At 38.5% G+C, this 24,689-nt stretch overlaps 1 protein-coding gene across 2 annotated transcripts; it reads right to left on the reverse strand.

Annotated features, from left to right (window-relative positions):
• Nucleotides 1-622: 622 nt before the first annotated feature.
• Nucleotides 623-24,663, reverse strand: TMEM87A (transmembrane protein 87A). Of its 2 annotated transcripts, none has more exons than XM_072930022.1 (20): nt 24,529-24,663; nt 23,030-23,087; nt 19,333-19,430; nt 18,395-18,508; nt 16,717-16,770; nt 16,551-16,607; nt 14,830-14,971; nt 14,067-14,128; nt 11,841-12,024; nt 10,930-11,029; nt 10,109-10,202; nt 9,152-9,224; nt 8,014-8,118; nt 6,863-6,921; nt 6,499-6,602; nt 6,088-6,161; nt 4,878-4,939; nt 4,130-4,185; nt 2,921-2,951; nt 623-2,595 (listed from the first exon to the last, which is right to left on the reverse strand). In XM_072930022.1, exons 1-20 carry the CDS (start codon nt 24,661-24,663, stop codon nt 2,554-2,556), a joined length of 1,704 nt encoding a protein of 567 aa, XP_072786123.1. In that variant the 3' UTR covers nt 623-2,553. The 2 variants fall into 2 exon arrangements, with proteins under 2 accessions (XP_072786123.1, XP_072786122.1); XM_072930021.1 differs by lacking the exon at nt 9,152-9,224 and adding an exon at nt 9,770-9,845.
• Nucleotides 24,664-24,689: the final 26 nt, after the last annotated feature.

Consider the following 24,689-nt stretch of genomic DNA (forward strand, 5'->3'; position numbering starts at 1 on the left):
CTGCCACCTCTCCTGCAGTGACAGCGCCATAGCCCACACACATCTGCTGGAGCTGGGCTCTCACACAGCTGCTCCCAAAGACTGCACTCAAGTCCCAGCAGAGGCCTGCTGTAAGCTAGGAAGCAGATGCTACTTCTCAACAATACAGAAATTCTGCTAAACAAGTGAAAAACCAAAAGTTGCTAAGGGGTCAACAAGCTCTCCGTGGAATTCAGGAACAGTATTCTGGAACCAGAACAACTTTAAATACAGCTGAAAGTGAGTAAAAGAATGAAAAGGTAGAAGGCTGCAAGGATTGCCTAAGACCCCTGCAGTCAGAGGCTGAAAGCACCACGTTGGTACTGTTTATTTTAGCATTTAAATTGATAGTGAACTATTAGTACAATTAGGGAAACTGGTTGGTTTTTTTTACTTTTTTTTTTTTTTCCCCAGCAATTCATTATTTGCCCTATCTCCATTGGCTTTTCAATGGCTTTTAATTTTCAATCTTAAAAAGAACTGTTGGGAATTACTGCATTATATATACCATGGACTAAAGAGCTAAAATCAGGCAGCTTTGTGAAGGCGGTAACACTTCATGTGAGAAGAGGGAGTAAGAAGCTGGAAGGACACAATGTGAGCCTTTCTACTCTTTGCCTAGCCTTTATTAAATAGTACATACAAACTTTTGTGCTTCCAGTAGAGAACATTTTTACCTATTTGTTTCAAAAAACCCAAACAACCCAAACCAATAGAATTTCTTCAAAAATTAAAACAAAACAAAAAAAATTAAATAGCAAGCTTTGTGTAGCTTTATTTCACAAAAATTTCCTCTCCTCAAAAGGACATGGAGGTAATATTTTTTTCATCTATATCAATTAAGCATAGCAAATTAGAAGTGTTTTCTAATTAAAGATTCTATCTGTGGCCTGAAGAGATGGCAGAAGAGCGCCAGCAACTCTTGCAGGAGTGAGGTGCTATACCCACACCTTTTTTTCTGTGCTCATCTGCCCTTCCCACAACACAGCTAGCAGAAGATGCTATGTCCTTGTGCTTCAGCTACTGTACTGTAAAGTGCCATGTTTCAGCTTGAATTGCTGATAGAGGAGCTACAACTAAGCTACCAGACCTTACAGTGGAATGAATGAAGTACAGGCACATGTTCACTTCTGCTGACACAGCTATGAGAAGAACCAGAAAAGCTGATGCTCTATGCTGTTCCAGCAGCAGCCACATCTGCTTCCTAGCTATCCAGCTGCTGCTTGCCTCCTAATCATCAGTTTTGAAGGTTATGAACCCAAATTAGAGCTTTTTTCATACAGTCCACAACAGGTTTCATGAGGAAATTATTGCAACTTCAGCTGTTGCAGCCAAGCAAAAACCGGAACATTGTCCAAAAGCTCGTCTTCATTTCAAAAGGAGAAACAAAATGCAATTATATAGAACAGAAACCTGCAACTTTGACTGAAACACAGTGATCTCAGAGTACCTCTTGGCCACAGGGACCAGTTGGGACAGGAAAACCCAGCATCAAATCACTTACATAGGAAGCAATTCTAAACAGACACTGGGAACAGAACTATCCCAGCACTGTGGACTCCCCATAAATCCTCTTTCAAGTAAGGCAGGCAGTGCTCACACCCTAGAAAGCAATGCCATCATCTCGTAGAGGAGTGCCAACTTCTTGGTGGGAGATGTTACACATAAAGGGAGAAGAGTTCTGCTGAAACATCCAGATAATATCTGCTTAACATGTAGTCAAGCACTTGTGGTGCACTGCAGGAGTGGTTCTGGTGATGTTTGCTTTTGTTGGTTTATTTGTTGGGGTATTTTTTTTAATTAAATCATGCAACACATGAAAGGTAGGGGCAAGTTATTTTTCCAGGCATCCACCACATTGCCGGCAATGAGATGTGCCACAACAGCAAGTGTTAGCTCTAGGCAGCTGTTACCTACAGGTCAATGGCATTTAAAATAGAAAATCTTTCATACACAGTGTTATGAATAAAATTGCACTTGATTTTGTTAAAAACTCGTATCACTGTAACTTTTCCAAATATTTCCTTTCTGGCATCTTCATTTTCTTCATCAACAGGAGCTTCTCTCTAAAGCTCTTTCATGCATGTTGAACACGTGACATACAACAGCAGCTGTTATCTACCAGAAAATGGGTCTGTTGTTTCTTCAGTGCTTATTTCTATCTGTCCCCACCCTCCCCCCAAAAAGATACAGGCAGTTCACCTCTAAGTGTCAATTATAACATCAAAATATAAACTCCTCAAGCAGACATTAGGAATTTTAGTTTAACAGATTAAATATTTGAAAAGTTACAGAAGGTGCTGGAATAGTACACGTCAATTGCTTAAAAATCCAAACTTGCAGCAACTTTAAATTCAAATTTCCAAAAGGTTTATAACGTCCTCGTGAACTTCTTCCACAGCAAGACACCCTCCATGACATTAAAGCATCAAACTTTCAAGGCTGAGATCAAGAGACAAATCAGCAGGATGCACTTGCTCCACCAAGCAACTTTAAAAGAGGTGTCTCCACTTCCAAGAGCAAAAAGCTACTCCTTCATTCCATTTTGGACCTTTCAAAGTGGGTAATCATTCTTTCCTAGAAAATAAAATACCCAATCTTGTAACTTTCCCCAGTAGATTTACATTACTCAGAACATGCACATTCACAACAAACAGCACTCATATGCATTTTAAGTCAGGAGTCCAACTTACATAGAAGATACACCACTTATTTTAGAACACATTTGTACTTTAAGAAGTTGTATTGTGGTTGTTCCCACTATCCTTCCCCTCTTGTAATATTTTACTGTTGTGCTGACACGAGCAGAGTCCAGTTCTGATAAGCCAAGACCTTATCAACTGACTCATGGCTCCCCTGGCATGTCAGAAGATTAATTTGAACTGAAGACTTCTTTACTGACCTCATCTGAATCCAGAAGAGCTGGAAGAGCACTGCAGTGGGGGGAAAAAAGAAGTTAAAAAAATTAGATCACATACTAAGAGCATACCAACAACCATTTTCAAACTTATGTTTTTAGGACACAGAAAAGAAACACTGAAGACAGACCTTTCAATTTAACAGAAATTAGAGAAAGACACACTAAAAAGGAAGAGCCCAAGGAGTATCCTCAATGACATTCACAGTTTTAAAATTCTTTTTTATTATGCTTCTCATTACCAAGTGAACAATTTTTAAGTTGCCATGAAATAAGCTGCTTCACTCATGTAGGAACACCGCTGAACTGCACTGAAGGCATTTACAATATGGGACCATGTTGTAAAAACATGTTCCAGAAGTCAAACAAGTTCCACTGGTACTTCAGCCTTTCCAGCTACAACACATCTCCCATTTATTGGGATCTTGGTACTTCACAATCTCAGAAACAGAAAAACTGCAGCAGACTACCTCAAAAAGTGCCCTCTCCTAGTTTATACCAGTCTAGTCCTTTTCTTTCCTAAGGAATCCTATCAGTCTTCAAAAAATAAGTACTAGAACTGGGAAAACCAAATTCAATTGAGAAAATACACTTTTCTTCCTCTTAAAACTTCGCCTAATTTCTTTTCTTTACCTAAGTTCAAGCAAAGTTTTGTACTTCAGTCCAGATCTTCTGCCAAAATTACCTGTTCAAATTTGTGAACACATTTACCTATGAACTTCGGTTTTGTTATGAAAAATGCGGACACAGACACTGACGCTTCTACCATGTAAAAGTTATTAAAGCAGAAGAGATAAAGACAGTGTACACAGCTGACTATATTACCACAAGCACAAAAATGACAGATAAAGCTGCAAACTGGGTTACATTATTCCGTGGTTTGCATTCAGCAAGATACTCAAAGGTCTCCTCAGAGCACTAGAAAGGGGTTTATTTGTTCTTTGTTTTCTGGATTTATGTATATTGTTTTAACTTTAGCAAAATGCAAACCAGTCTATGGTTTCACATTCCAAGAGACTGTTCCTTAAGACAGCCTGCGTGCAACCCCAGCAGATTGCATACAAGGGATCAGAGGCCAGTGCCAGGCTGAACCCAACCTCTGCCCATGGAAGTGCAGCATACAAGTGATAAGGCATTCTAATATATTCCTGTGGGAAAGGAACCTGCCCTTACTGTGACTACAGAAATACTCACACATCTGTCACGGATGAAGGAACATTCTCCTCTACCCACTTCAGGTCATCCTCTTGCTACAAGTACAGAAATCAAACAGAAAACAAAAGTCAGTTTCTCCACAATGCTATCATATACAAGCCTTTTTCTTCTCCACATACTTGACAAAAAAAAAGTATTTATAATGTCAGTTAAAAAAATTTAAACCAAACAAACACAAAAAAACTAATTCAGTTTGATTTCTGGATTAGTGAAAACACGTTTCAAGGGAAAATAAAGAAAACCCACCCACTTGCTGTGAACTCTGTAACAGTCCTCACCACCACCCCCTTGCAAAATAGAAAAGTTTGATGTAATGAATGACAAATCTCAAAACCAGAGGGCAATTTATTTAAAATATGGCTCAGCCTCTCACTCAGACTGACAAACTTGTTAAAATAATGTATTAATCACTATCAGAATATATTAATCACTATCAGAATATTGTATTATACAGTTCTATCTACACTGAACTGCAGAAACATTCCTGAGGAATAGACTGAATTCTTAACTTCCCATTGTATTTACAGAAAATCTCATGAGAAACCCCGATTCACTTTCTTTTCAGCAGTACTGTGTTAAGTTATGATACTTTGGCTCACTCACACTCCAAGGCAAACCGAAAAGCTCCCATTTATTGCCTCAAAAGTTGGCATATTTGTGTGCTCCTAATGGCAGTAAACAAAGAAGAGACGAATCATATTCTTCGAAGTACAGAGGTCATACTCACAACTTTGTTTGCTTTTACATTCCCATTTGGTTCTTGCTTTGTACTTCTCATTTTCATTCCCTCTGAAGCCAAAAGAAGAAAAAAGATTAGGGTAACTGAATTATAATTGGTCGCAGACTGTAAGGGAAAGTGTTGAGTCTTCATTCAGGATATTTAATCCAAGTCAAAGAAACAGTTTGACAAGGCAATGATTTAGACTGCTTCCCCTTTGAAAGGTTTGCAGTATTTTTTCCTGACAGGTGGAATATGTCATTTTTCCGGAATTTTACAATTTTACCTAGGAAATATATATTTCTAGTGCTTTTTTTTAAGCCAGACATCAGCAGCATAGAATCAGACATAGTTCCCAGAGAGGCTGTGCAATCTCCATCTTAGAAGATTCTCAAAAGCCATCTGGACACGGTCCAGGGCAATGTGTTCTGGGTGACCCTGCTTGAGAAGGGGGCTTGGACAGAATGACCTCCAGAGGTACTTTCCAGCCACAACCATTCTGAGACACAGGCAACTCCTGAAGTTTGTTTTACCTACTGACTGCTCACCAGCCACTTGGCTGCTTAAAAGCTGAGAATGAACGTGGCCTGGTAGGCAGCCAGATAGTGCTGGTTTGCCAAATACAACTAATGGATTATACACTTCTCCTCAGCTCCTAAACAAGCCAAACAGCACTGATATATCCCAGCATAGCTGATTTGTGGACAGACAGCACTAGGCATGTAGCCCTACCTTCTACACAACTTATAAAGAGAAGTGTTACAATAGCCAATTTCATGAATAAACATATTCACTCCTACATTTACACTGGACATTCCTATGCCAAGCACTAACATAGAAAATTAAGGCGATTTCAGAGTTCAGAGAACAGATAATAAATGAACATTTTAAATGGGATTTTCAAAGAGAACTGCATACTATACCACTGCCTAGCAACAATATCCAAGAGATCCTTGTCACCACCACTGGATTAAAACCTAAAACATATTTAATCAAACAAAGTCCACTGGACACGGCAAAGCAACCACAGCAATAGCAGTGTATTCAGTGTCAACAGAAAACCCCAAAATTAAACAGGCAATGTAAATACCAAACATAAAGGCAGCGTTTCCTCTAGAGCTCCTCCTATCAGCGGCAGTTTCTGCCAGAGAGCAAGACACCTTTCGCCACAGAGATGTCTTCAACACTGAAATTGAGTGGAAATTTTTTTTTCTCTTACCAAAGCTTTCCTTTAACATTGGCTCTTTCTGCTCATCATCATCCTCCTCTTCCGACAGTGGTGAAAAAGCAAACCTATAGAAGTGAAAGAAGGAAAGCTACCTTGGTAGCTCTCCCAAGAGATCCATTACCCTAACACATACATAGCTTGATTATGCTGTGAATCTCATTGATTATGTTCAGTATCAGTCTTAAAACAATGTTTAAGTTACTTATTTTTAAATAAGCTGAACACGGGGAACAGACTGGATTTTATGTATGTAACTTCTCTAGGTTTACCTTTCCCTACAAACATTGCTTAGTATCCTTATTGATCAGTGTACAGCAACTAAAAATCACCCACCAGTACTCTTTGAATAAACAAGCATTCCTACAACCCAGCATTTTTAGAAAGAGGTAAGAAAAGCTGAACCTTTGGTTGTTAGCAGATGGTCTCCACAGAATCATGATGACAAAAAGGATCATTGAAAACAATAAACGCCAGATGGCATCATCCACCCATAGCTCTTGCCAGTCCTGTCAAGAAAACCAGCACAAATGAAAGATGTTGTAAAGCAAGAAATTTCATGTCCTCATCTCTTTCCAAGGCTGAACTACAGGCAACTTTCAAAGAGGCTCATTACCCACAACAGTGATAATTTTAGCCTGTGGTGCTTTGTGGCAATCTCACTGCCAGATATAAACTGATAAGCAGTTGCAGAGAACAACTGTAGAGAACATTTGTTGTAGCAAATTGTTGTAGCAGCAATTGTAGAGAACATTTAATATAAACTCACCGACTGACAGTCCACCAGCCTGAATTTCATGGTTGTCCAGATGATGAATACAATAGATGCTGCAATATTCAAACAAACAAGCTGCTTATTGCTAAAAAAGATACCAATTCAAATACCCAACTAACAGGCCTGTGTTTCCAAAACAAAGATCAAAGACCTGAATACTGATGTCTTGAAATTCAATTTAATAGTTTTGGAAAACAAGAGATGGATCCGATTGTACTGACCTTAGACAGAAATTTAGGCATAGATCATTGTATTTTACTCATGTTTCTTTACAGACACAAGGCATAAATCAAATATAGAGTATTTAGCCAACTTCTAATTACTATACATTACTCTTGTATCACTTTTATCTAGCATTCAAACCATGGTTTCATTATCACTTGACAAGAAAAGCTGACCCTGAAGCAACTGAACAGTCTGATCTGCTTGAATGCCTTAAACATTCTGATCCTGACCCACAACAGTTCCAGCACTCAAACCATGCTCTTACCACAGTTTTAGAAGAGACCTCCCTTCACTAAAGTATTTTAAGATGACTAAGAACCAGGTGCTGAAAGGAATTTCATCAGAGGCAATTTTCAAAAGGAATGTACTTTTTTGTTTAAGTAAAAAAGCACAGTATTTAGATGTTTTCTGCTCATTGTATTGATAGCGGATAACCTGGAAGCACCAACAAATTTATTCTTGAAATTCAGTTCATCACATATAAATGGAAAAAGAAACTCAATCGGTATTCTTCCAGAATAGGGAGGCCATTATGTTATAAAACTAAGAATCTTCAGACATCTTAAAAACCCCACAGCATATAATGATACCATGATTTTGGCAAGCAGTATCTCTGTGAAGTTAACAGCATAAGATAATAACAAACTTTGGCCTCTGGCAGCTTGAAGTGGGACAAAAGTGCTCTGTCAGAGGAGCTGCATAGAACTAGTGATCTTGTTAACATCAGGATTAATAATCCACTGTCTCTGAAATACCAGTAACAGTTGGCAAAGACGCACTTTTAGAAATTGGTCAAATGTTAGAAATACCAAGAATTTTGATTGTACTTACAGAAAGGTCAACAAATTTAAAATTTTCAAATCAAGCCCTATTTGGAAATGAAAAGTGGTTTTATTTAACTGGAAAAATTTTCTGCTTACCTGCTACTGCCAAGATGAGTGTGTTGGTGAAGTGACGATACAAAGAGAGTTTCACAACATTTCTTCGAAGTTTTAGCAGCTTCATTGTTTGAGTTAGGCTGATGAATATGTATGGAAAGTCAAGGAAAAGCCTCTGAATGGACAAGCTAGTCACAAACTTAGGAGGACACAGACCTTATTATCATCAACAGCTCTCTCAATCACACATTTAAGCCTCCAAAAAATTAGACCATTCTCAGTAGAAGACTCATCCTATGACAAAGGAACCAGAGAGCAAAATCTGTCCTTTTCACATTATTTAGTCATCTATACCTACAACTCTTGTCACACAAAGATGGTATCCAAACCACTGTTTTGGACTATGGCCCATTCCCTTGGAAAGAGTTGGCTTTGCTTTTGATAAATGAAAGTAAAATCTGAACTAGAAATTAGTTCAGATCTACTTAATTCATATGGGTTCCTTCACATTTTCTTCTTGTTTTATTTCCAAAGCGACAAAACAAGTGGTTAGCAGAGTCATCACAATAGGGGAGAACAGCGATTGTCACAGCTTTAAAATTCACATTTTAAACAGTTTTTGTGATTGACTTTAGCTAAGAACACTTTACAGGGATTTTGCTATACTCAAGTTCAGCATTTGATGTCAGCTGCTAAAGTCACAAGATTATTTTTTGGTGTCTTTACATATTCATTTTAAGCAACCATAAACACTGCCTCATTCTCTAACTTACTTCAAGACTAGTTCAAGTTTTACAGACTTTCAGGTTTGATGTTGCTAAGCAGCCTTCACTCCAAACATAAACTGATTCGTTTCTTCAAAGGCTACTACTCTGGTACCATGACATGCTACACTAGAACAAAATAATTTCATGCTCAACAATGAGAGACTGGTAACAGACAGACTATATTTTGGAGCTGATTTACACAGGCACATCCAGTTCAGCAAAAACTAGGTAAGCAGTAGGCAGCAGAGGTTTACCTGAACACTCAATTACAGAACTTCTAGAACCTCTACCAGAAGTACAAAAATATATACACTTAGATCTTATTTTTAAAAAAAGTTCAGCCAAGAAAAGACTCAAAAAAAAAAAAAAACAAATTCAAAAGAAAACACAACCCATCAAGTAAACAGTGAAGGATATCCACCAGCACAGGGCAGTATCTAGGAAAGCCAGGGGAATAAAAGCCAAGGAGGCAAGATCATTCTGGGCCTGGAGACAAAGAGAGAGCCAATAAGAACAAACTGAAAAGAAAAAGTAGAGAAGTAAGAAGGGTCAGGTTTTATGAGAAACCACCAATACGCCACCACAACACTTCCAAGTTTTGCTACAGAAACAGAGGGCTTGAACCAAGAGTTTAGTCCAACGTACAGAGAGGGACTGACAAGCCAAAACTGTCAGTTCTCCATCAGCAAGGCAAGAAGCAGTTTTCCAGATAAGTCAATCTAGCACTGTTAAAAGGAGTCTCTGCTGAGGCAATTGCTGTGATTAATTGCTCTGGCCACTTCCATTACAGAAAACCAGCAACCAGCTTGTTAGATATGTAGTAATTAAATCTTTTACACTATCCATGGATCAACTGAAAGCTCCACTGGCAACTATGAGTTTGACTAAAAAGGCAACACTTGCCTTTATGTGTACATCATAAACTTATCAAAGTCCTAACAGAAACAAGCAAAACACCTTTTATTCCTTTAAAGTACAAAACAGAACTAATGAGCTATGAACAGCTCTTTAAAACAGCAGCTTTCAAAAGGATATCCACAAAATAATACAGGCATCAATCATGGACAGGGCCAAGTTTGCTATCAGAGCCACAGTGTCATAGAAAAACTGGAAAAGCACCAAATATACAACAGGTTAAATACTTTATCCCTAAAATAGAATAACAGAAATCTACATCCCAAGATGCACTTAACAAATCCAGTAGCATCAATATTCACACACACTTCCCCCGGCACAGCCTCCAAAACTGGAGCACTTGGAATTTGGTTTGGTTGTTGCTGGGCAGGGGGAGGGAAGGTAGTTGTTCACACAAGTACATACAGCCAATACTGTCTGTGGCATATGGGAAAATTCAAGCAGCTATTACTGACCCCTGTGACTCTAAGAACACCTTCCATGCCAGAAAATAACAAATAAAGGGCTCCAGCCATAACTACTTTGTGAAGAGTCACTCCAAGGCGAGGTCTGTAAGAAAAAAAGTGAAATTCAGATTAAATGGAAAACAAAAAGTAATGTCAACTTGAATCTAAACATAAGATATGAAGCATATGGATAAAAGGTCCTTGTAACAAGCCCCATCTAGATCCAGAAATATTATTATGGTGCCTGAAACTTACTATTCATTTTGTCTTAGGTATGATATGACTAAGGGAGAGACTGGCAACTGTTCTGTTTCTTAATTAACATGTTTAGCTTTTTAGTGAAATGGTTATAAGTCTCATCCCACTTCTTCACCAGTTCCACCAGCAAACCTACATTTGCCAAAAATTCCTGCTGCCTCCTAGCACGTGCTTTTACCATTGAATACAGCTGCGGACAGACAAATGAGACACAATCGTACTGAAGCAGATCCCCTCCCCTATCAGTGATTCTTGATCTACCCCATTTATATAAGCTTCCCCTCACTCAGAAGGCAGGCCCATAAATTTCCCATTCCAGACATGTGGAGCATCTCAACAATCACTCAGAAAGCCACCCAACAGTAGCACATGGAAGTAGATGAAAGAAGAGTAATCACAGTATGGAACTGTCTCTGTTTACTAGAGAAGTATAGATCTTCAGAGCACTTAAATAAAGCACTTACCTTTAAACAAGCAAAGTACAGGGTGATGAATACTGCCCTAAATTCTTAAAAAACAATAATGAAAACCCTTTAAACAGAACACAAAAAACCTTATAACAGATTACTCACTTGACTATCCCATATCCCAGGCTGACTATGATGACCAGAGTTCGAGCCAACGAGCGCTTCACAGCAGAAAGAAGTTCTGCCAGTATTACTGCTCCTTGAACTACCAAAAATAAAGAGAAGGAAGCTAGGTCATTAAAATATAATTTCTGTTTTATTAACTTCTGCATGCAATTATAGTATGAGTGCAGATATAAAAGTAGCCTATTGAAGTGCATAATCTTTTTATTATCTACATCAAGAGTTAGCTTTCAGAAAAGATAGGTCATTAAAAAAAGCTACAGAAAAATAGCATTTTAAAAAAGCTACAGAAAAATTTTACATCCAGCCTAGATACTCTTCTAAACAAGTCAACCAACAAAACTTTCTGCACCATGGGTATGGTCAATTAGCAAAGTCCTAATGACATTTTGCTTGCAGAGTTTCATTTGTATACATCCAACCTGAAAGCTCAAAACCAGAATAAAAGAGTTTTAGGTAAGGGGACTCTCTTAAAATAGATTATGAGACTATGGGTTGAATACTAAGAGTTATCTACAATGCTGTCATGTTGAACAAAGAGTTTCAAAGTATCTTTCCAAGGCCATTACCACTCGTGAGAAATTAATTACAAGCTACACTGAGCAAGTCCTATTTTAAACTTAAAACCAGCACTGCAGCACAGAATGTAGCATTCTATATACCTAAGACACTACTCTCAGGAGTCAGAGAAAGCAATAGCATTTTAGCTTTAGAAGAACACAGAGCACAATGTTTACAACATATAGAAGTACAGGAACTCTTGTTCCCTGTTCTATGTTTTGAAACAATCCTCAAGTAATCATATAGTAAACATGTATCTGCCACCCCAAATCAGCATAAGCCATTAGTGCTATGCCACCTCAATTATCCCGCACAAGGATGCTGCCACCTACCGGATTCGCCTGTGTAGCGGATGTTCTGGAACTCAGCATAGAAAACTGCTTTCTCGAGCATTCCCAGGAAGATAACAGCCCCAATCCAGAACTGGATCCTCAGGAGATCCCGCCAGTAACAGGCTGACCACGCAAGCCACAGAACCCCGAAGAATACGTACACAATACACATCACCATGAAAAACTATTGCACAAAAAGAACAAAGACATAGGAACTTTAGACCCAGAAAAATAATTTCCTTGTTTCCATTCCACAGCTGTAAGACAACTCTAATTTCTCCCCTAGTATAGCAACTTTGAACGTTTTTAAATAGATATGCATTGTTTCATTTGTCTTCTCTGGACTCTTTAACAGTGAGAGTCTAATTTCTCACTACCAACAAAGGAAATGACAATAACTGAGTATCTGCACAATTTCTCCCTTGAAGAACAGTCTGCCAATTTATTCACAGGCAATTTTTTCTAAGGAAGATACATGCTACTAGATCCCAAAAATGTATCTCAATCACACACTTAACCCTCAAAAAAATTAGACCATTCTCTGTAGAAGACTCATCCTATGACAAAGGAACCAGAGAGCAAAATCTGTCCTTTTCACATTATTCATTTGCTTGAAAAAGAATTCAAGCAAATCATCAAGTACTAGAAACTCTATTTGTTCTCATGTATTGTTCTATTAATAACATCATCATACATTTACAGTATTCTGCAAATAAACTCACAAACCACCTTTAGACACCATTCCACAGAACAGAGATAAGCAACTAATGCTTGTAGGCCCTGTGTTCAAATAATTTGACAACTTTTAAGAAAAGTTAATTTCCAGCAAACTCAGCTTTTGACCAAGTTTTAGGCCAGCAAAAAACCTGCAGCTGACAAAGAAATCCAGATATTTATTTAAATATTAATGTTGTGTGATTTTTGTTTGGTTCAGTGTTACTTGTTTCAGAAGAACTTCTCATGGTATGCCTCATACAGCAAACAGTAAGCTTGCCAATGTTATTTGATGCTGAATTTTCTAACCATACCAAAGCAAGGCAAAATTTTCAAAAGGACACTAAGATTAAGAAGAGGAATTAGGAGAGAGTAAAACATTAAGTGAACAGCAGGAAGTAGTTAGCCAAAGCATAGGACAGTGCTTAATAATCAAGCAGTGTTCTCTTTCAGAAGGAATATTTTTATTTTTTAAAAACCAAGCAAACAATTTCTTAGCTGCACAATCCATCAAAACTTTCACAAACTGAAAACACCTTCCCTTAGGAGAGTAGCTTGCTGATCCTTACACCTTTTCACACCTGACCAATCCATGCAGTTCAAATCCTAAGAACCCAGGCAAGATAGCTCACACGCAGATGCTCCATTGAGAAAATATTTAGAGATAACAGATTCTTTTCTGGTCCTGTCATGTGGGACAGGAATTACATTTCAATAGAGCTGCTGGCGGCTTTTTGACTCTCCAGGAAGTAAAATGTGTGTTTCAGAAATGCTGCCAGGCTCCACTATTGACAGGCTGCTCTTGCCAAGAGAATCAAGCCAGAGACCTTACTTGCTATTGATCTCCAACTAAAGACTGTCTTCACTACATAAACATTTTAAGTTCCTTTATTGTTTAGCCTTCTCAACAGAAGAAACTAGAAACCAAGTCAATAACTCCTTTGAATAAAAAGGGGATTAGCTCTTTGTAGCTCAATTATACTTTCACTGCTAGGCAGGATTAAAGACCTCCTCATGAGGTGTAAAACAGCTGGTGGAGGACACGAGATTAAGCTATAAAAGAACAAAGAAAGCAGTGACAAATGAAAGGGTAGCTGCAAACAAAAGCTAAAAATAGCAGATTTTCTAAGACATGATGTAAGGAGAATAACAGCCCCAGTAAAACTTGTCAGTTTAGAGCTAATAATACTGATAACTTCAGGAACTACGAATTAACAACCATTAATTCAAACAACCCAGAGAAATACAACACTGGCAGCACATGCAAGGAACTGAAATCTGTGTCTGTTTTCCCTACCCTGTACTCGGTACAAAAAAAACCCAAACCAACCAACCAACCAAAAAAACCAACCAAACAAAAATAGCCCATCACACCAAAAAACACCCTTGGCTAAGTAACTTTTGCTCCTGAGACACTAGCTTTGTGTTTCCTGAAGTATGACAGCAGAGTATTTAATTGATATTCAAATCAACTCACAATTTTATTGATCAAAGAAAAGCTGGTTTACTTACAATCATCAGAGGGTAGTCTGCAAGTGAAAGATACTCATATGGCCCCTTCAGTTCTACTGTCACTGTCAAAAGACAATCCAATTACAAAATAGAACAAGCAAAATGAGAAGGCCAGGACTTAATTGACTTTCACTTAAGTGTAAAGAAATTCCACATCTTCTCAGGCCTTTAAATCCAACTTGACTTTAATAAAGAAAGCTAATATTTACTTATATGCTACTCAGCCAAAAGCATGCAGTTTAAAATTACACACTCCATTACCAAGTAACCCATGACAGTACTTAAAAGTAATTTTTGCTGGAGATTCATGTACAACAGAAAAAATTAAGAAACACATGTAAGTTCACTTTTCAAGGGGAATTTTGAACTTCTCTGAAATTTGAAAAGGTTATCAATGCACTGTTAAATATAATATCAAGGTGATAATTATGATCTTTGTACTCTAAGTTTTGACTTATTAGTATAGACCACTGTATTGGTCTGCACATTTCTGAAACAAAATACCAAGCTTTAAAATTGAAATGCTTGGGATTGATGCTTCTTGATTTCTATCAGTAAACTGACAGAAGAGTCTTAGGATCTTCAAGACAGAAGCAAACACCTCTTTTCTTATATGAGCTGTAGTAATATTCTATATGTGAAGTGAAAGACAGTGTCTTATGAAATTGAACCATACAGTATAAGAGTATCTTAGAATACTTAGAGTGGGAATACATAAAAATGATGCTGTATTTTCAGTTTACTGTATAAAGAGTTATCTTACTTGTGAAGAGCTTGTTCTGATATGAGGAAGGTGTTGTTCTCTCAGTTCTTTTAAGTCTGGCAGTAGAATTCTTTGCAGTTGAAATTTGCACAATAAATATATATGGCCCATCTCGCCAAGTTTTGATAACAGCATTCATTGCCTGAAAATAAAACATCTCCACGTAAACAGTGCACAGTCAAGAAGACAAGGAAAAGACAGAAGGAGATTAGCAATATATGGGTGGTAGCTTCATGTAAATATAAATTTCATCTCTTCCAAGACCTAAAACTTGTTAATAAATATCTGATATGTAAATTTTAAATGTACTTATTAGACATAACACTTGAAATTTAGTTGGTTGATTTGAGAAGAATCCTCAAGACCTGGGAGGTGATCAGGATTTTTTTGCCAACTTAACACTGGCTTACTGCAGAAGTACTCAAAGGTACTGCAAAAGCTACAAAGAATTCAAGAAAGCATCACACTTTTTTCACTACAGAAGCATTAGGACCACCACAGACCTGCTGAAGTCAACTGCTTGGGAACTGCAGAGCTACAGAACTCATCTTCCTGGTGAAAGCTGACTTCTACAGCATAATACAGAAGTAGCTGAGCAGTAAAAGACTTCCATAGTAGCCATTTCCTATGGACACTACTACTACAGTCCGTGCATCAGCTCTCATACCTGCAAAGCTCAAATCCTGCTAGTGAACTAACAGAGGAACCTTGTCCAGATAAATATTTCCATCATACAACAAATCAGAGATATCTTTGAGTTCCAGCACACAAAACTGTTAATTCCACAACTGAAGAAGCTCTAGACCTCTCAGTAACTGAAGTACTACTAAGAGCTTCAAAGTTAAAACTTAGACCATCTACACTTAGGCCACTGCCATACTGCAGAACTACAACAGATTTTTCTTTATAATGGCCTCTCCAAGAGAAATTCAGTATTAAGAGCATGCATTTCTTTTAAGAAGCCTCTTGACTACAAGACAAAAAGCAAATAGAATATTATATATATATATATTTAAAAAGAGTTTATGCTAGTATTAACTAAACATAAAACTCAGAAACACAGTAAACTTGAAAGAAAATGGATGAATTTATACACACAAATTTTAAAATACCTTTTTGCCTTTAAAATACCATCTTTTCTTGCTGCATTGATTCTTTACTTCACAATTGCACACATATACTTATGTTTTAGCTTTATAATAAATGGCCCCTTATGAACAAAAGGAGTAAAACGTATTTTCTTTCTTGGCATCCAGGACACTCAATTTGAAGTTATTTTGAAAGTTGTTCCTAGTTAAGGAACATAATATATAATAAAAATACTAAAGGACTGGAAATCAAAAGTAATCAGTCAACTTTTTAAGTACAACATCTCAAAAAACTGACTGAAGACAAAACCAAAGGTATTCTGTAAGAATTAGTCATCATTTACAGAAGACAATTTCAATTGCTATTTTAAATTACAATAGAAAAAATATTTTTTAATTTATACCATTGGTTTGAATGGTATCAGTTCTATACTTCACTTACAGAAGAGCCAGTTACAGTTTTCTGTTTTTCCAGTACTCCATAGTTTCAAGCTAATAAATTCCAGGTGTTAAAAAGCCATAGAATATGCTACCATCGAGTTCTTATACAAAGAAATATAAATTTTTAAAAAGCAAACCAAAACAAAATAAGACTGCTGAATTACAAGCCATGCTTAAATTCAGTATACATACAGTTTTATCTGTCTCCATCGTGTGATTTCCTGCAATCTCCTTCTTATCTTTTAAGCCCTTAGGGGGACAAAAAAAAAAAAAAAAACACAGAAAAATGCGTAAGTAAATATGCCAAAACTACCTTTTCCATGGCTGCACTCACTCATTAGAAGGAAAGGAAAATTACCTCTTGTTTCTCAGGTGAGAGAGGCTTTGGACGAACAAATTCTTTATAGAAAATCTGCAAGATATAAGAAAAGTAAAGAATTGATAGACACTTTATAGGCACTTCACACATTAACATGACATTACCAGAAAAGCTTCCAATAAACTTCATTATTCTTTGAACAGCTGTATTGGAGAGCTTTCATTTTTCTAAATCAAACAATTGTCCATTTATGCAAGACGTCTTGAATACTTAATGTTTTGTAATTTTAGAGTTACTTTTCCTCCCTATATACCTAACAGGTATTTATTTTTAGAAAACACACATGATAGTAGTGAAGTTAATATTGGTTTTGAAATATGAATCAGTTGGGTAGTCCCATTACAAAATAGAGTCACCACAAACAGATACAGGGTTTTGAGATTTCTGCCTTAATCTATGTAAAAGTAAGTCCTAGATGAGTGAGTGCCTATTAGAGATCAAAATTTTTCCAACCCTCCTGAACTACAGTGACTCGAAATCTAGTGAAACTTCTATACCACAAGGATAAACCTGAACCATTTAGAGAAGAAATTGCTGTGAAACTTCAGAAATTATTATCAGACAAGAATATATTGTTAAGAATTCCACAGACTTTCCAGAGGCATTGGATGAAAACTTATGTAAAGACATTTAAAACCTTTAAGACTTTCAAAAGCATGTTTAGTTAGGATGCCCAAGTCCACATTACACAGGTAAACCCACAAGATTTTTTACAAACCAAGAAAAAACAGAACTGACACTTCTCATATTATTAAACATAAAAAGCATGCATCACAGATTTTTTTATTCTTGAAAACCTTTCAAGCCATCTTCACCCATCAAAGGAGTTAGAGACATACAAGTGGATTATTAAAAGTCATATTTAGGCATTAGTCCTTTTTCTTACTTAAAACAAACAACCAAAAATACCAGAAAGCAACCCACAACACTAGGTTCAATAGTTATGAGACATTTCCCAGTATTTTCTATCCATAATCTTTTGTCCACGAGGAATGGCTGAACACATGCAACACTCCACAATTTGCCTTCAATTCTTAAGTATACTATTAAATAAAGACAGCAAATTATATTGGTATTATCATCAGCCTGCTGATATACAGCTGGTGTAGAGCTGATGTCTGCACATTACTTCCCTATGATAATTCTGCATTGTCTTCTTGCTTTTACTTGATTTTTTCAAACATATTCTAGCACTCCTATTCCATGAGTGCTTAAGTAATTAATTTTTCAACAATCATTTTTATTATTCTAAATAGACATCATTTGAGTAATAAATGCCAGTCCTTTCATGACTGAAGTTTAGTGGGATTTTTACTCTGCTGCCACTTCTAATTAACTAGCAGTAGCCTCCTGTAAATTAAACAAATTCAGAATACAAAACCACAAACTAAAAGAAGCATTGAACTGTACATCACTTTTACAGTGATTTGTTTGGGATTTTTTTTCACTACCATGAGCAAAATATTGAATAGCAAGCCAGAAGTAAAGGAAAATTAAGAAATCATCATCACAGCTGATTATAAACGTATATATAGATAAAAAGAAGTACCTCCCAACCTACAGTGGTACTTCCATCGGATGCCCACAGACCTCACAGGAATTACCACCTTCTCTATATGTTGTATAAGACAGCAAACTCTGAGGTTTCTACTCATACCTGAGGCCTGAAGAGCTCAGAGCAGTTTCGAATGAGAGAATCAGAGGCATAGTATCCAGACCAACCCGGATGCTCTTCAGCTGTAGTCCCAAAATAGTTGTCTGCCTGTTCATCCTGCCAAACAGAGTAGACCTTAGGTTAGCATCAACTATTTCAAATTGTTTATCTCAGGAGACAGTTGCAAGACCTGGAAAGCTCCATAGTTTCATTCTGCACACACTCTTGAATCAAATTTAGTAGACTAAAGGCAGCAAAACTACACATGACTATAAAATGATAGTATACAGGCTTTGAGTAAGAATTAAAAAGTAAAGATGTAGCAGAAAATACAAACTTCAGTCTACACAACCTCTGCATCATTCTTTTAAAGAGTTTAAAGAGTATTTAAAGACTCAGTCCTGTGTTAGATTAGTAGTTACAACTGTCATAATTAATAATTTAGGTAAACATGGAAAAATATTAACCATAGAAAGCACAACTATGTTCTACCACATTTGATAGAAAATATTATACATTTCGCAGAAATTGCTAATGCTTGCAATATGCATCCATAAAGTACAGAATTTAGACTTCACATGTAAATATTCTATTAACATGTACATTTTTCTATTCACTACCATTCAGCATTCCTGCAAATATTTTCAAATACCATAAACTCACTCATTTTAGAGTCAATGTACTGACTTAAATTCCTGGGTTTAAAACAATTTTGACAAACACTTCCACATGACCTAAAACCCAAAAAAAAAAGCCAGCAGTTGCAGCAAGCTGTGGATTACTTCAATTCTATTCCAAAAATGTGTTATCTTCCAATGGAAGATTGTATCTTTCAGGCCCAAATTACAATGTCGATGCAAGGAAGATATCTCTAATCCCCTCCTTCCAAGATCTGCTTATCTCTAAAAATCATAACCTATGTTTTTCCACTGAATTCTTACCCCAAAGTTGAAGACTTCATTGTAGCAATCAGAGTATCTTAAGTACCAAGTAACATTGAAATTCTGGGAGGGCTCACAAGCTTTTTCATCTCCTTCAACTAAGAAAACAAATAAACAAAAAAAATCAAACATAAGACATGTAAGACACCATATGCCTTCCAGTTTTCCAGGTTTTTCCTCCCATTCTCTGCAAAACCAACATAATTAAATTTTAAACACGAAACTGAAATCAAAACAATAGAAAAATATTTTCCTCAAGTAATTCATTGCTGTTCAGTGAAAGAAAGAAGCATGTGAAGAGAATTCCATTATAACATTATACAATTCTATTAAAGAGCTGAAGATCATTTGGAAACTTTTTGTTCTGAATACAATCAAGGATGTTTCAGCAACTGCAAATACCAAATGAGGAGAACAGCAGTGATTCCAATACACAAAAAGGGCCTCCCTTTCAGAGATGGGGGCACATGAAACAGGCAGAGAAAGCTAGGAACAGGATAATACTAAGCCATTTCCACATATTATTTAAATATATCAATGCCACCACCAAGGAAATGAAGGTAAGATTGTGCCAGTCAATATCCAGCCTCCTAAAAGACAAACAAGGTATCTATCTATACATTAGCCCATGCTGACAAAGCAGCACTACTACCTAAAACAACAATAAGACAACTTTCCTCTCTGATTTAGCTTAGTAACAACAGGCATGAAAAGGGAAACACAAGACTTTCTCCCTGATCAGGAAAGGTTGTGTGGGGTTTTGTGTTTCAAATCTCATTCATAAACTAAAGTCTGATGAAGAGAATTTGACATTAAGAAGGCAAGATCAACCCTTAAATAAAACGAGGAGTGACTTTTCAGAGTCTTAGGAGAGCCATTTAGATGACTACATTTGTGTTTCCCAATCAGCAAAGGGCAAAACAAGTTAACAGAATACTTGCAGTGGCTAAGAAGTTCCTACAACTTTCCAGACAACATTCATATCAGAGGATGCATCCACAACTTTCTTACATGTTCACTTCTAAGGAATGTTTCCATACTGACCACTGTAGGTAGAAAAAGCAATTAGAAGGAAAACCCTGCCACAGGCGTATTAGTTGATTAATCCCACTTTACATCTCATGAGTACTAAAATACATACAGCTAAAAACTCAACAGCTGAACACCAAGAAATTAAGCAAAATCACTGAAAAAAGTTAGTTTCTTTATGACACCTCCTGGTAAGCATGAAAACGAGGCATACATGTTCCATATTGCCCTAGATGTTGCAGAGGGCACAACAAAGAAACTAAATGGCAGCACAAGCACTGCAGTGACATGGGCAGATGGCAAATTCTTTGATGACACAGGCTCTTCTGATAAAACTGATCAAATGAGGAGTATCTCAAAAAAAAAAGTGCAAGCAAAAAATAAGATTCGAAATACCTTTTAAATACCTTTTTCTCTGTGAAAAATAAATAGGCAACTACATATTCAGTGGTAGCACCCATAAAGGTAAAATAGGTCACTAGAACAATCTGCTGTATATCTGCAAGCGTCAAAATTAGAGAAACTTTGAAAAGGAAGTACTTCAAAAGTCATAAAAAGTATCCCTGGCATTTACTGAATTCAGCAATATGGAAGTCTAAGTTCCTCAGCCTTCAAACAAAAGCCAGTAATATTCAACTTGAATGCAGTCTTTGTGCTCATTCACAGAGAGCAGGACTTCTATCACGATCCTATACAAGAAACTAAATGCCTTCTAGAACAGCACTTCAAAAAAGTAGATAAAAATAAATTCATTATTGACCACACTACATGCCAGCAGCAATCTTCCAAGTCAGAAGCAGAGAGCATCAGACACTAATGTGCCATACAGTTTAAAAAAAAAAAAAAAAAAAAAAAAAAAGAAAAACCCCAAAAAAACCCAAAAAAACAAAACAAAACAAAACAAAAAAACCAAAAATCAAGAAGAGGGGGGGAAAAGGAGATAAGGAGATGCAGGTGCTCAGGAAAACCATGAGTAATCATGTTTGGCAAGAATGGTAATTGTCCCCACAAACATCACACAGCAGATGTAAGAGGCAGCAGACAGGAAACAAAAGGATACCAGTTTCCACACAGACGTGGGCAGAAAAGAAAAATCACAAAGCTGAAACTTCCCAGCTTCAGATGCAGTTTAAGTTTCATCTAGGCTGAGAAAATGAGTACGTTCCCAGCCTTTGTTCCTTCCTCTTTCAGTGATTCATTTTCCAAATTCATGTAAATCTTTTAATCACACTGGTATGTAAAACAGGTGTCTTAACTGAAGAATTTTAAGGCTTAATGCCTGTTTAAAGGTTGACAGCACAGTGTAATTCAATTCCACGTGAGGAGGCAGGGGGTTGAATTCTTACTGACAGATCTGCCCTGAAACAAATTTTTTTTTTTCTCATGCCTTAATTCTTTCTCTCAGTTATTTCAGCACAAGTAGATTTACCACACACTTCACTTCAGAGACCTGTATCTTAGATGCCATGACACTACAAGTACACTATTTCTATTAAACTTTAGACAAGAAAGCCTAAAACCTACCAAAACACCAAAATGCCGTTTCAACACCCCTCGTATTCCCAAGCACATTTCTAATTTTGATCCTGCAGCTTGCAATTGCCTCACTGCAAGATGCAAACCTCAGTGTCTCAGCTACACTGGGCAAGTGGGAAAGCCTTAACACGGAAGTGATGGACCTTCTGTAATAACCACTCAAATTCTACCCTCCTGTTTCAGATTCATGTAGGATCAAGACAGGCATTTTAACAAACTCTCCTTGAAACTGTGTCCCAAGTATTAGAAATTAAACCTGAAAAACCACAAGGGAAGTACAGACACCAGACAGAGACTAAAAAGCTTTCCCTCATGGTAAAAACTAGTGCAACCAACCACTTAAAATGTTCAAAGTGCATGGCAAAGATTTCACACCTTTCTAAATACGCCAGTCACTTCTATAACATGTTATTGCCATCTAGATGCTGTCCTCATGTTCACAGGTAAGAGGGTATGTCACAGAAACTTTTCTTGGAGCAGTAACCTACATAACCCATAGACCTGGACAGATCAGCAAAGAGCAATGCACAGAAGAAACGGGAAGGCTGCCAACATGTTTGCTCGACAGAAGAACCTCTATGATCCCACTCACACACTGGGATCAGGAGAAAACACCTCTCGGGTTGAGCTCTGCTGCAGTGTGCAACATTCCCTTACAACACCCAGAAGCACTCAGCAAAGAAGGAACAAGGATTTAAAAAACATTGCCTTCTGTATTCCCATCAGTATACAAACAGCCCCTGTCCAGCTGGCACCAGATCTCCCAGACAGGGGAATTTAACAAACCTTAGATAGGAAAAGCACACCTCACAGCAGAGTACAGCACACCCCACGCATGATTACCCACTACCTGAAACAAAGTGGTGCTCCCATTGCCCATTTTGCCCCCTCCACAGAGAGCATGAATAGAGCCATTCATTTCTGCTACAACCTAAGCAGATCACAACTGGGAAGCTCCACGGCTGTTAACAGACTCAACCTATCCAGAGCTGTGGCTCTTGTACGGTGTCAGATTAGCTGTCACTGCAGCCAGTGCACTTAAACACTTCACAGTGTTTTGAGTTCCAAATGTTAAAAATAGGCGGGGCATCAAAAAGCAGAGAGAGCGGGTTAATCCCTTGTAATCACTTACATCTCAGGAAAATGGTGGTGTTGCTGAAGAGAATCTTCCCAAAGCTAAACTTCTTGTCCTGCAAAGGCACAAAAAAGGCAGAGGTATTAGTGGGTTTGATGCCTTATCAGCCCAAAAATCACAAAACAAACAAGTCAGAAATGCAAAAAAAGCAGCTACCACTAACTGATGGCTCTACAGGTGCACTTATGGTGGAATGCACACCTGAGATAGGGCTTCACACTTTTCTAAATTGAGCAGATTAGCATAATTAACAAGAATACCCAATCAGAAGTACAGTTAATGAAGTAAATCCCCTCTTGGTTCAACCTACGGAAGCCTCCCGCTTGCTAGAATCTAGCCGCACATTGTTTATGCCTAAATACATGGGAGAGTGAAATGTCCTCTGCTCACTGAAGAAGCAAGATAACAGTATGATTCCAGGAATGTGTTTGTCTAACCTAACAGGGTAGTAGAAGTACTGAAGTTAGCTAGTGAATTATATAAGTATACAGTAATAGTCTACAGAGCTATTAATAGATGAAAAATATATAAAATGCAAAAATCTTTTGGCATCAGGTATAATGTCATTGAGCTTAAGTAAACATAATCTTCCATTCTGAGTTTTAAGTCAATACAGTAATGAAAGCAAATGTAAAATCTGGAGCCAGTCTTACTGGACTTTCCAGTCATGCTTCACCACCCTCCAACACACTCTTAGGCGGTTTAAGAGGCTTGGGGTTTTTTGATCTGCAAACGGAATCAACTTCACGTTGACATCTGTTGAAATAATTACCATTTTCTTGCTGATGAGATGGTCTGGACCATGCAACACAAAAAAAATTCTGTTCTAAGAACCAACAGGAGTATTCACTGTGATCCTTCAGTTTTGTTCCTGAGGCTCAGAAGTGTCTCACATAAAGTGCATTACTCTCACTGCCCGATAAAGTCCAAGCGAATTTGAGGCAGAAGAGCTTTCCTCCACGCAAATTCAAGCAGGCACGGTTTATCAGAAGTGCGAAAATCCCTTCAGCTGCCCTAAGGCCCACGCGTCTCTCGGTCCAGCTGCAGCGGCCGGCTTTCCCGAGGCCAGGCCAGGGCGCTGCCCGGCCACACGGGGGGCGCGGGGCGGCCGTCCCCGCACAGGGCCCACCGAGACCGGGCTCCAGCCGGGGGAGACCCTCCCTCCTTCCCTCGGGCCTCACAGGCGCGGCTCTCCCTCCGCCGCCCACCGGACTATTTCCCGCACAAGCCTTCTCACCCCTGCCGCCGCCTCCGACCCGCCGGAGAGGGCTCAGTCCCGGCAGCGAGGCAGGAGGCAGCCGCGGCCCCGAGTCCCCGCACCAGCTCCGGGTCAGGCTCCACAGCGGCGCGGCCGGGCAGGGACGCCCCCGACCGCAGTCCCGCCCGAGGAGGACGCGCGGAGCAGCCGCGGCCTCCCGCCCGCACACGTTCGCTCCGACCGTCGCCACAGCGGCCGGCCCGGCGGCTCCGGGCCCGGCCCCGCTCCCCGCACTCACCAGGAGCACCGGCAGCCGCCATTTGGAGCGCTGCCCGGCGCCCGCCGTGCCCGCCAGCAGCAGCACCGCCAGCAGCCGCAGCAGGACGGCTCCGGGCCGCCGCCGTGCCCCGGAGCGCGGCGCCGCCGCCGCCATCCCGCCGTACGAGGCCGCGCCGCGCT

This window comes from Taeniopygia guttata, chromosome 5 (genome assembly GCF_048771995.1).
Source record: "Taeniopygia guttata chromosome 5, bTaeGut7.mat, whole genome shotgun sequence".
Lineage (NCBI taxonomy): Eukaryota > Metazoa > Chordata > Aves > Passeriformes > Estrildidae > Taeniopygia > Taeniopygia guttata.

Coding starts and splice junctions, on each gene's coding strand:
- TMEM87A (XM_072930021.1), bottom strand. CDS start 24,663: ATGGCGGCGGCGGCGCCGCGCTCCGGGGCACGGCGGCGGCCCGGAGCC. Junction 18,509..19,332: donor ATGAAGTCTTCAACTTTGGG/GTAAGAATTCAG, acceptor TCTGTTTGGCAG/GATGAACAGGCAGACAACTA. Junction 6,922..8,013: donor ACTCATCTTGGCAGTAGCAG/GTAAGCAGAAAA, acceptor TGAATATTGCAG/CATCTATTGTATTCATCATC.